The sequence below is a fragment of the Epargyreus clarus genome, unplaced genomic scaffold (assembly GCF_041222505.1).
Source record: "Epargyreus clarus isolate Ecla_fem2 unplaced genomic scaffold, WU_Ecla_fem_2.2 ptg000014l, whole genome shotgun sequence".
Lineage (NCBI taxonomy): Eukaryota > Metazoa > Arthropoda > Insecta > Lepidoptera > Hesperiidae > Epargyreus > Epargyreus clarus.
In genome coordinates this window covers 6,352,779-6,366,227 of record NW_027332222.1, presented here as the reverse complement: position 1 = coordinate 6,366,227, position 13,449 = coordinate 6,352,779, and the positions used below count along the sequence as shown (strand labels likewise).

The 13,449-nt window shown below is 34.9% G+C and overlaps 1 protein-coding gene across 7 annotated transcripts in view; it reads right to left on the bottom strand.

Moving 5' to 3' along the window:
• Positions 1 to 13,449, bottom strand: part of LOC140747314 (inter-alpha-trypsin inhibitor heavy chain H4-like) — a 50,748-nt gene that overhangs the window by 13,453 nt on the left and 23,846 nt on the right. For 4 of the 7 annotated variants that reach the window (XM_073079652.1, XM_073079655.1, XM_073079654.1 and 1 more), the window contains exon 2: positions 309 to 440. In XM_073079652.1, coding sequence (XP_072935753.1) covers positions 309 to 431 — 123 coding nt within the window. In that variant the 5' untranslated portion in view covers positions 432 to 440. Of the gene's footprint in view, positions 1 to 308; positions 441 to 870; positions 931 to 1,177; positions 1,232 to 2,543; positions 2,675 to 13,449 lie in introns of those variants that run through there. The other 3 variants (XM_073079658.1, XM_073079656.1, XM_073079659.1) reach the window with 3 other exon arrangements.

Genomic DNA, 13,449 nt, shown 5'->3' with positions numbered 1-13,449 from the left:
GAAGGTCCAATATTCACTTTATGTATTTGGATATTACCGCCAGAAGCTAGAAGTTATCAGCTCCAAATAACGTAGATACTTTAAGTCGGTCTCAGGTGGTTTTCCCATCAAACCTGAACACATGCTGTGTTGGGATACAAGAATGTACGATCTTGTAAAGTTTGAAATTAGAACTCTTCAAGAACGATGACGAATGAAACCAAGAATCAAATCGAAATCACAATTGGTACTAAAAGATGCTAAAATAAACAAGCTATACGTTATTATAATACATCTTCCGAAAGGGGAATAACAAAATCCATACAGACCTCAGTGGGCGGGTCACTAGAGACCACCAGCGAAGCCTCAGTGGCATCGAAGGTGGGCTTCGCAGCGGTGTAGCTCAGAGCGACCACCCCTAACGTCAGCACTGCCATCCGTAGATGAAACATCGTAGTAATCTGATAAAACAGGAGAATTCCATTATTTTCAAACAAAATAGTAAGTAATTTGTATTATAAAATCAAAACAAACTACTTAATAAAAATAAGAAAAGTAATTATATGCGATAATATCTCATGTCAATAAATGTACAATAACAAAGATATGATACTTAAGGGAAAACGCACTGAAATCTTTCGTGTAGTATATTACACAGAAATAGGTGTGGCGGTGGTGACGCCGGAGTCGAACCACAGTGCGGTCGACCACCTTGAAAACTTACTGTTAAAATTATATGAGAACTTAACGAAAATAGAAATCTGTTGATAAAATCTTGTGACATACAATGTGGTAAAACCCAATAAAATTATTTGCATAGAAAATAATATTGAGAATAATAAGGTAGAGGAAGATTAAATAGGCACATGTATTATTAAATACATTACATACGATTAAAGGTTAAGGTTCACGAGATAGGGCCCCTTGTTTACCCATGTTTACGATTACACGTTACTTTTATAATTTTAGTTCTATGTGACGGTAACGGAACGTAGTAGGTAAGTAAAAGTAAGTAAGCGGCGTAATGATCAGCGGATCGAAACTTCCCCCAAGAATCGTAACTTGGCGATAAGTTTTATGTCCATTCTTACAAAGTCCTGAAGGATACATGATATTGATTAACAAGGTACTCGATACGAATAAGGCCTATGCTCGATACAGGCCTATAGTCACAAAAACTCGATTAAACAATAGTTACATCGCTAATACTTCTGTCACGCATATACCAGAGCGCCACTGTGCGAACGGTTCGCTCACGCACAGCTACATTGGGAGCCAGTTTTTTGTGGAGGACGTGCGTTTTCACGCTGCATTATTATTTTGTTATAATTTTTATCAAGTCTTAGTGCGTTGCGTCACAATAACCCTTATGATTTTGTGATTGTGTTCTGAGGTTTAGTTTCAAGAAATTATTTTGGATCACAATATAACTCAAATTTAAATACAGCTTATACCATTTATAAGTATGGTGTTTGAAATAAGACTAAGCTTTTTAATAAGCCTTTAAGTAGCTGTTTTAAAAATGTATGTTATGTAAAATGAATAATCCTAAGAACCTTGCTTTCGTTTATCGCCTTCTTCGGATATTTAACGAGATTTGAGTGTTTGAAATTAGGTAGGCTTTATTTACATCACTTCCCTTATTTTCAGTTAATTATTTTTAAGCAGTCGAGATTTTGTTTTTGTAATATGATTTGTTCATTTTTAGGGTTCCGTACCCAAAGGGTGAAAGCGGAACCCTATTACTAAGACTTCGCTGTCTGTCTGTCTCTCCGTCTGTCACAGCACAGGGCTATATCTCCGGAAGCGTAATAGATAGACACATGATTTTTTTACACAGGATGCATAACGGTAGCCGCTATAACAAAAAATACTGAAAATAAAATAAACTTGAATATTAAAGGGGGTCTCCAACAAACCGATATTTTTCGGCATTTTTCTATCAAACTGTTAAACCGTACTAGGGAAACGGTTGAAATTTTTACAATCCGTTTACTACTATAACTGGTATTATAATAAATACAAATAAGAACCATAAAACATATTTTAATATAGTTATTTTAATTTTATTAATAATATTATACGTTGTTTACGTATCATTCATTATCACCCCAACGTCATCTATTGTTGTCTGATATAATTAAATATTGTTGAAAATAATGAAATGAATAAAAATAAGTAAAAAATTATGAACATTTGGTGGTGCGGAAGCCTCCATGTGCGAGTTCGACTCGTACTTGGTGAATTATTTTAATTAATAACCGTAACATTTACGGGTTTTCGGAAAGTAATCCTCGCGATTAAGGTACTTTTATTGAAGGATTTATATGCCTAAGTGCATAGATCATTTCTAAAACCTTGCATATACATACCTTGCCTCAAGAAGGTATGTATATTTTCAAGTAAAACGTTTAGACTAAATTATGTTTAACTTTTTACGCGGGAAAGTAGAAGGAAAAATAAATAAATAACGGTACCTCCTGTCTTAAGATACACCATAACGTACACTTTACCGGTAGGTATAACAGACCACGATATATATAATAATGGAAATTAAGACTTACTTGGTTCCCCACAAGCAGGGACTTGATTGCAGAAATTTCCGGCCAGTCTTCACAGTTATATTATGATAAATCATATATATATCAAATGTAATAAATAAATCAAGAACAAATGTGTGTCCACTTCGCCGGACTCCACACATCTCACAGATATATTGCTGGAGAAGTAATATATAAGGCGGGAACTTAACACGTGCGGTGCGTTAGCCATTGAACCACATTTACTACGAGTCCTATACGGGTCATATTCTTCCCGCACAATGTACCTATGTCTGATTTGCGCTTGTATTTTCCAGTATCAGATCCTCACTTCAAATATCTTTGTACACATCAAATTTCATCCTTTTTAATATTTTAGGGTTCCGTACCCAAAGGGTAAAAACGGAACCCAATAGGGTTCCATTTTACTGTTAGTAATAACTAAGACTTCGCTGTCTATCCGTCTGTCGCAGGGCTATATCTCCGGAACCGTAATAGATTAGATACACATGATTTTTTTACAGACGATGCATAACGGTGGCCGCTATAACAACAAATACTAAAAATAAAATAAAGTTGAATATTAAAGACGGTCTCCATACGACAAACCGAATATTTTCGGCATTTTTTGATCTAACTGTTAAACCGTACTACGAATTGAAATTTAAGAAGTAAAAAGTAATGAACATTTGGTAATATGGAAGCCTCCATGTGCTAGTTCGACTCGTACTTGGCGAATTATTTTTTAACTTATCAATAGACTATATCCATGAGTATTGAAGTACAAATTGTAAAATTCAAACAACTTTTAAAGAAATTATCATGACATACATTTAACTGAAAGTGTACCTTTAAGATTTTAACTATTTTTAACGTTTTATTTTCATTATTAATTGCGAATAATAGAATAATAGAGAATTGTTTTCTTTATGTGCGTGTATGTGCTCGAGGCTGGGAGCTGGCCAAAAAGTACCTGTAACGCATTGAAGGTGTTAAAGCAAATTTGGTCCAGTAGCTGATAACAGTTTGCGAAAGTTAGGTACCTATTCCACAAATATCACAATTTATAATCATAATCATAATAAACAATAAAATCTGTCCAACGTTCATACAAGATTTATCCTTATTGTTGTATTCATAAGAAAAACCCAAACGTCATAAATATTTCTGGACCCAGGCGATTACGTACAATCATTGAGCCCAATTAAGTTTAACCTAACTTTTTTAACTTTCTCATATGTAAGTTTTAGGTAAATTAGTTTAGGTCTCTGGTCTACCTAAACTAGCCTAATACTATAATATATGGTTCCCGTTTTTTTTTTTACTCGTCACACCGGCTCGTGACACGGTTCCCTTTTTTATTTGCTCGCCGCGCCGGCTCATGATACGGTTCTCGTTTTTTTGCTCGTCGCGCCGGCTTATGATATGGTTCCCGTTTTTTTTTTTTACTCGTCACACCGGCTCGTGACACGGTTCCCTTTTTTATTTGCTCGCCGCGCCGGCTCATGATACGGTTCTCGTTTTTTTTTTGCTCGTCACGCCAGTTCATGACGCGTTTAAGGCATGAACGAACTAGCTTTTCCTAATTAGCAAAAAAAAATTCGGCCCTCAAATTTGCCGCCCCAAAAATCTGCCGCCCTGGGCTGAAGCCTACTCAGCCTGCTGGTAAATCCGCCACTGAGTAAGAGAGAAGAAATGATTATAAAAGACGCCCAGAACTCCTGACTGACTGACTGATAGGCACTCAGTAAAAAAAAAATTCTTTTCATATGTCACCCAGGGATAAACCCTAGGGGTTAATACTTGTTTCAAAATCCGCAATTTTGAATCTCTGTAAAATTAGGTATTTGGCTTTCTTTTTTTAGAATATAGTAGTAGCAGACGAACATGCAGTCCACCTGATGGTAAGTGGCTACTGCCGTCCAAGGACATCTGTAATCAACCCCAGATAGGATTAGATATTCCTACCTGAGGTTGGCCACAGATGCGCCGCTATCTCTGAGGACTAAGCCAGAATACCTCGGAAAAATATGCCTCCCTTACCACATCCTTCAAACCAGAACACAGCAGCGTTTAACACTGCTGTTATGAGGTAGAAATAGGTGTGGCGGTGGTGCCGCCGGAGTCGATTAATGAAAAAAAAAACAAGAAAGGTTGGTTGGGTAAAATAGGATTTAAAGTTCGTACTTATTTTGTTATTAATTACGCGTGCTAAGTTGTAAAACCTAGTGGTTTATATTATTATTATTATTATTTGTTTTACATTGATTTTTCTCCCAAAATGGGGTAAATACTACACTTTTATGCGGGCCTTAGCCAAGCATAAGAGCTGGTGAAGTAGGGTCCATTGACAAAAATTTTCTGACTATTCTGCATGTGTTAAGAATGCTAGCTTTTTGTAAGGTGATATATGTTTGAGGATGAATGTTCAGAAGCTTGAGACTAGAATGTAATGTATCTGGTATGACTCCGGTAGTTGAAATAACTATAGGTACGGTTTTAACTTTTTCTACTTTCCACTGAGATTTTAATTCTATAGCTAAGTCTGTATATTTGGTAATTTTTTCACTGTGTGTAGATGAAAGATTATGTGTGTTAGGGATCGCTATGTCTATCAAGTAAACTACTTATTTTATTTTTCTTATCATGCAATGTTATGTCTGGTCGGTTATAGTGTACAGTTTTGTCGGTAAGTATTGTTCTGTCCCAGTAAAGTTTATAGTCTGTCGTGTCGAGTACGGTCTGTGGAGTGTATTTGTAGTATGTTATTTTTTCGGGTATAAGTTTGTACTTGAAGGCAAGGCACTGATGTACGATAGCTGCTATCTGGTCATGTCGATGTTTGTAATCAGTTTGGGCTATTGCTCTACAGGCACCGGTTATATGCTGGATAGTTTCTGGGGACCCCTTGCATTTTCTGCAGGAATCATCAGATGCATTCGGTACTTTCATAATGTGTTTTTTGTAGTTCTTCGTTTCTATTATTTGGTCTTGAATAGCGATCATGAATCCTTCTGTTTCTGGGAATAATTCTCCACGCCTGAGCCATTCGTTCGACGCTAGTTTGTCGACGTTAGGCTGGTTCAGATCGTGGAGATGTCGTCCATGCAGTGCCTTTCGGGTCGATTCGTTTAGCTTTGTCTGTCTGTCAGTCTGTATTTCGTTCCTTTGTAATGTTTTATCATATAAATTTAATGGTGTCAGGTTTGTATCATTTTCAACTATTGCGTTATGTAAATCGGAAGTTTGGGCTCTACTATGAAAATAAGTTCTTAGGTTAGTTATTTGTTTGTTGTGTAGATTTAATATATCTATTAGTCCTCTGTCACCTTCCTGCCTGGGTAAAGTAATCCTTTGAACGCATGACCGCGGGTGATGTTTTCTATGTTGGGTCATAGTCGTGTTAATAATTCTTTGAAGTGTTTTTAGCTGCGTCTTGTTCCAGTTAATTACTCCAAAAGAATATGTAAGAATGGGGATAGCGTATGTGTTGATGGCTTTGAATGTATTTTTAGAGTATAGGTGGCTTCGGAGTATAGCATTTAATCTGCGTCTAAACTGTATTGTTAAGGAGTCTTTAATATCTTTGTGTAGTATTTGCTGAGCTTGATTATAACCTAGATACTTATATACTTCATTTTCATGTAATGTTTTTACGAGTTCTCCTGTTTGCATCTGATATTGGTGTTGATAAGTTTGACCTGCTTTTATAGAATTAATTTTGCATTTATCGATCCCGAACTCCATACAAATATCCGTCGAAAAGTTCTCAGTTATTTGAGCTAATTTTTGCAATTCCTCTTCAGTGGAACCATAAAGTTTTATGTCATCCATATACAAAAGATGATTTAATTTATAAATGGAAAAATCTACAAGTCGGTTAGGGTTATTTTCTATGAATTTTAAGTCGTATCCAGTATTTGAAGAGTTTAACATGTTAGATAGGGGGTTTAACGCTAAACAAAACCAGAGGGGGCTTAAAGCGTCGCCTTGGAATATACCTCTCCGTATTTTGATAGGTTCAGTGATAACTGTGTTTGTACCATTAGTTAGTTTTAGTTTTGTGATCCATTTTTTCATTGTGTTTTGTAGAAAGGATATTATTTGGGGGTGAATGTGATAAATTTCTAAAACTTGAAGTAACCAGGTATGGGGTACGGAATCGAAGGCTTTTTTATAATCTATATACATAGAATATAAATCTGACTTCCGCTTCTGAGTTTGCTTGAGCACTACTGAATCTATTGTGAGTTGTTCTTTACAACCTTGGCTATACTTTCGGCAACCTTTCTGCTGCTCGGTTAATATGTTGTTATTGTCTACGTAGTTATAAATTATTTGTGTCAAACAAGATGTCATTATTTTGTAAATTGTCTGGAGGCAAGTTATAGGTCTGTACTTGGCAGGATTTGAAATATCATTTAGGTCTTTTGGTAACATATAAGTGATTCCTTCAGTTATGTATTCTGGTAAAGTGTGTGGGATTTTTATGAATTTATTTATGTAGTTGTAAATGAAAGGGTGAATGAAAGTGAATTTCTTATACCAAAAATTGTGAATATTATCTGAACCTGGGGCCTTCCAATTATGTAGTTTTTTAATAACATTGTCAAACACTTCAAATGGTATGCAATCGAATATCATAGGTTCGGATTTTGAGTATGTATTCTGTTCGTGTAATATCCAATTAGCCATTTTATTGTGTTGAACCGAATTTTCCCAAATAGTTGCCCAGAAAGTACGGAGTTCATCAGAAGGTGGTGGTGAGATGTTAATTTGAGTGTTGTTTTGGAGGCTGTGTGAATTATTTGTACTTAGTCCGCGATAAAACTGTTTTTCGTTAGTTGAGAATGTGTTATTTTGTGTCTTACGCAATGTACAGGTCTTATATCTTTTTAATCGATTGCTGATAGTAGTAAGTTTTTGTTTTAATGTGTCCAAGAATTCAGAAAGATGTGTATTGGGGTTTTCATGAGTTGCATGTATTTTATGTCTTAATTTTATAAATTTTACTTTTTTCTCCATTTTGATACTATTGTTTCCTTTAATGTATTGTGTTAACTGGCCTATTTCTGCTCTTAGATTTTCTACTCGCTTTTCTAATCTAATTTGCCATTTTGGTTTTTTTATTTTATATATTTTACCAACTTCTATTTTTGGTGGTATAGCTATCTTGCTTCCATTACTTTTAGCTGCTGCCCATGCTCCGCAATACAATACCGTTTGCAGTTTCATAAATTCAGTGTCGTTATCAACGTGTTTAGGTAGTATGGTTTTATTAATGTAGTTAACTATAGTGGCTAGTTTTACTGAAGTCTTTTGTTTGGGTATGTAGGTTCTTTGAGTAGGGTGAGTATTTTTAAAATAGTTGTAGGCTGCATCAAAGTTTTGTTCTATCTCTGCAATTTTTTGTTGATTTAAGTGTGAAGTCCTTATATTTGGTGAGTCGTTTATGTTATTTATATTATTAGATGTTTCAGAGTTAATGTCCTGTAGTTCAATAAAGTCTACAGCTGGAAATATACTGCTAGGAATTTGTGTGTTATTATTTTTTTGTAGGTCTAATTCACTAGCTACTTCGTCTTTAAGACTTTGCAACTTTTCGTTGCTTAAATATTTATTTTGTATTATTAGTCTTCTTTGATCGGCCACTCTCTGCTCTGTTATATATTGTAGATGTGGGTATGTTGTAATGAATTCTTTGTGAAGTTGTCCTCTGTAAGCAGTTATGTTTGTTTCTAACAGTGTTACTTTGTAATAAGCACGCATTATTGTTACATTATATTCTGTGGTCCATTTCATACGTTGGTTTGTATTATTATTGGGGGATAATGGTTTATCTGTGTAAGAATGTGTGGGTTTTGTGTTATATATTTGTGCATTTCTTTGCTTATTGTTTATTTCCTCACGAGTTTCTCTATATATTTTATCTATGTCATTCTGTGTCAGTAGTTTTTTGTTTATTATAGCTCTTCTCTGATCTCCTACTCTTTGCCTGCTAATCATATGCATTTCTGGAATTTTTTCTATAAACTTTGTGTGGAGTGGAGGTAAGTAACCAGATGTATCAGTTTCCATTAAGGTAAGCTGAAGGTACGTGCGTAGGATAAATTCGTTCATTGCTTTACTCCATTTTCTACGCGTATGTAAGCTGGCGGTGGTGGATGCAAGGTTTTCGACTGGATCAGCCTCTTGCACAACATCCTCCGTTCGCATGCTATTAACTGTAGTGGTTGAAGAAGTTGATGAATAGGAATATGGATTTGTGGATGGTACGGATGGAAAACTTGCCACTGACTCTGAGTCGTGGTGGTGATCTGCAACAGTGTTAGACTGGGCAGAAGTTTGCGATACGGTGTCCCCCCCAGAATACGTGGGACAGCCCGAGCTTGATTGCTCGGGGCGGGATTCTCCATCGCGATTCGCTCCGGTACCCGCCTGGGGTAGTTTATATCCGCTTCTTAATCGCATCGCATTCAACTGTCTTACTATGGCTCCGTTAGTCTTTGGTGAGTATTTAGCTAAAAAGCTGCCAAAGTCCGCCCCTCACGTAGTCACTGGTGGTCGGACTGGACGTGGAGTTAGATTTCTAAGAGGCTTATTATTATTATTATTATTATTATTATTATTATATTATTATAATATTATAAATCCGAAAGTAACTCTGTCTGTCTGTCTGTCTGGTTGTCTCTCCTTCACGCCCAAACCACTGAACCGATTTTAATGAAATTTTGTACAAAGATAGTCGGAGACCCGAGAAAGGACATAGGATAGTTTTTATCCCGGAAATCCCACGGGAACTAGGGATGGCGATCTAAGATCGATTATTCGGAGAATCGATCTTTTGGACCTAAAACATCGATTATTTTAATCGATATTATTAAGGATTGAATCGTAAACTATGCATTTGATCAAGTGATGATCTTTAGCAAAGTTGAAGGCTTTTTTAGTTTTACGAATTTTCAGTTTTATGTATGTTAGTATGTTATATTATTTTCTTTTAAACGCGGGCGAAGCCGCGGGCAAACACTAGTATTATTATATTCGGGCTTATCTCAAAAACAGATAAATGCTTTTAGACGGGTTTTTATTTTTTTCACGACGCATTTAGATTCTTGCGCTATATCTAAGCAATTCGGCATAATAATTTTAGCGTTGTCATTGAGCGTTGTAAATACTATCTACAATTTACCAGAAGAATGATCAAAACACAATTGACTCATTACTCAGAAACATTTGATAAGAACCTGGGGTCATCCATATCTTTAAGGTCGCTATTATAGGTACTCAGATTCTGAATTTGAGATCATGTCATGTGATATGTGTGACTAATATAACGAATTTAAATAATGATAATAATAAATAGATCTATTTATGGTAGAATCGTTCTTTCAAGATCTATCCTCAGTTTTTCCGTTACTAGCGATGTGCCGGATCATACATATAAGAGTATATCCGCGAATATTAAAACTGCCTATTATACATTTTTATATTGATCATTTATATTTTCTATATTTCTATATTTTCTCATTTTCTTATATTTATAGAAGTGATGATATAACTTTCTATAATATTGATCACATTATAAAGATAGTTGATTCAGATATTATCTTTGATTTATATTAAAGCTTTGCAAATATTTTATTTATGAAAAAAAAACACTGAATGGAATCTTATATTTTTTAAATTCAATCGAATGATCTATGTGTAGCATTTATTTCAATCAATTGGAAATTAATAAGGTAAAAGATCCATAAAAGATCCGCACGAAAAGTAACAGATCTTTCTTTTTCCTCGTATATCCACGGATACGGATCTTTCTTTTGCTTCGGATACAGATACGGATATCCGGAGCAGCGTCAATCAGCTATCGATCGATGCCATCGTGCAACAATAGAATGTCGCCATGTCCGACATGGTTTATTTTTTTTTTAGGGTTCCGTATCCGTTGTCCCTGTAGTACCGGAACCAGAATACGGCTACGGTATCCCCATCCTGTCGTAAGAGGCGACTAAAAGGGGCATCCGGGGTTGCGGGCGGCAAGAGTGAGAGCTCAAACCGTCTAGCAAGCGACCCCGGGAAGGACAGCGGTTTGTGTGGTCGCATATCGCTGAAATGACCAGGGGATGTGAGAGGAGCGTAAATTGCTCCCCCAGGGCAGAGCCACATAGAAGGGCATCGCGTTAGGAGGACTCCAGTTGTGTTCCGGTTCACTCTCCACGAAACGCCGAGGACGGCCACAGGGGGGGTTTTAGTGTAGTAAAAATTACATAACTAACTTTCCATACTTATATTCTGTACCTTTGGTTCATATTTTATTCTGATAATAACATAATTCAACTTTTACTTTTAATAATAAATATCTGTACATCCTTAGGAAATCTAAAACAAAGAATATAATCCTAAATTATAAAAATATTACATGATATAATACCCTACACGACAGTTTATGGATAGTTTTATAAAGATTGGGTTTGTTGGCCTATGATATACCCATAGATATAGGGTGTCAAAATACACAATGTCAGAAAACGCATTACCAAAACTGATATGTGTATGTGTGCGTAATAGTGTTGTTACCTTCACATTTTTTATCGATTAACATCCAGTATTAAGTTGATGAGCCTGGCAACGTAGCTTTATGTTCAAATTATTACACAAATTAATAAAATACTATATTTTTATAAATGTTTATTTATTAATATTACAAATATAAAACAATAATTACGAAATATAAATACTTAAATTAAACAATACAATTAAACAAAAAACTTAAATTGCATTTATGTTCTAATCTAATGTCTGCAATATATTAATACTAGCATTAATTTTGGTAAAATATTAAAACGCCCCGTAGTCGGGGGGGCTTAAGGCCGCTTATTCGAAGAGATATTGAGATGCCATGACTTTTCTTGGCACATCTTTTTCTCTAGTACATAATCTACATGGATTGATATATGTCTATCTCATGATTTGTTGGTCTTTAGCGTAGTGAAAAATTCTAAGTCTATGGATATACCTTAAATAAAAATAAGTTTAACTAGAGGTTGTCAAAATTTTCATACATAAAATCACCAAAAAATACTTTAACAATTAAAAGTGAGGTCGGATAAGATTTTATATAAGTTGCACGCAATCTATTTAAACTATAATATTCTTTAGAATTGGAAATATCGATAATTTTTTATCGATATTGTCAATTCGCAACACCACAAATTTGATAAGAAATAGCAACTATTCACGTATTTATTTATATTTTTATTTTTATTTCTGTGCATTCGTGGTGTTTATGTGATTAAACTCGATTTTTTTCCATCTTTTGGTATAGGTATAACACTTTTGAAATAATCCTAAAATATTGCATTTAAACAGCTAAACAATTAATGTGGTAGTTCCATGTGATATTAGTATTACTGTGGGTTTTCTTTCTTGAATGTGTTACAAACAGCACACGCAACCAGTGATTGATGATTTTGATGATTAGCGTAATTAGCTAATATCTAGAGTTAAATAACCTAAAAAAAAGTTAACTGAAAAAATAAACTGGCAACAATTTGGATATCTAAAAGCGGAAACTCTTCGATTTTGCAGAGCCGAATAATAAAATGAAACCTTTGAACAATAACTGTCCCTGAAACATATACATACTAAAGTGCCAGAAGAGCATACTAAAACAGTAAAAGACGGATGGATTGTCAAAAAAAAAATTTTTTTACGTAACCAGGGACGGGACCTCATCGGTTTTACCAAAGCTAGTAATATGGCTACATTTTAAAAATATAATCAACCCCAGAACTCACACCAAAGTGCCAGCAGAGCATACTAGAACAGTAAAAGACGGATGGATTTTTAAAAAATCTAATGATGCAGTTTTAGTTTTTATCAAAATCGGCCTCGTAACTCCTTTCAGCATTTTGCGTTAATCCTTATAGTTTTAGATTTGACCCTGAAGGCCCATTTGAAAATTTAACCCTCTATATGTTTTATTATTATTTACACCATAATTAACCGACTTCAAAAAGGAGATGGTTATCAATTCGGCCGGTATCTTTTTTTTATGTATGTACACGAATTACTCCGCTGTTAGTGGACCGATTCTAATAATTATTTTTTTATTGTGTAGAGACGAGCTGGAAGTTGGTCCCATTTAAATATTGTTAGGATCCATCGATGGGTTCTGGAAAAAATAAGGAGAACTCCTCCAACCATGTAAATATAACAGCCATAACTTCGCCGTTTATGAACCTATTTTAATGCCTTTATTTTCGTGTGTAGACAATTGCTACAAGTTGGTCTCATTTAAATATGATGAGGATCAGAGTACGTTCTGGAGACAAAATATGTAACTCCTCAACCGATGGGAATAATTAAGATTTGTTTGAACATATTTGGTGAAGGTTCTAATGAAATTGCAAAGCCAATTCATCATTGACTATTTAAGGGTCTGATAATGTGGCTCGGAGACAAAATATGTAACTCCTCAACCGATGGGAATAATTGAGTTGTGTTTGAAGATATTTGGTGTAGGTTCTAATGAAATTGCAAAGCCAGTTCATTATTGACTATTTAGTTAGGTTAGGTTGGAACATATAAGACAATATAAAACTAAGCGAGCAGGGCGCGCAAGCGCCCTGCAAGCGGGTGGTTCCAATCAATGTAAATTCAGATCTTACCGTCATTCATGATCACGTTTATACAATGTTATATTGTATTAATATAAATGTTAGTATGTCATCACTAAAAAGGGTAAAAAAAATATCAATATATTTCGTTGGATAACGATGTAAACAGCGTGTCTAATATGAGCGCCGACTTCAGAAATATGTACTAAACCAACATTTATTTCAATTATTTTTTACTTTGTAGTGACATAGAAGTCGGTTGTATTTTTTGTTAAATATTTTTTTATATTATAATCACGGTTTTAGTT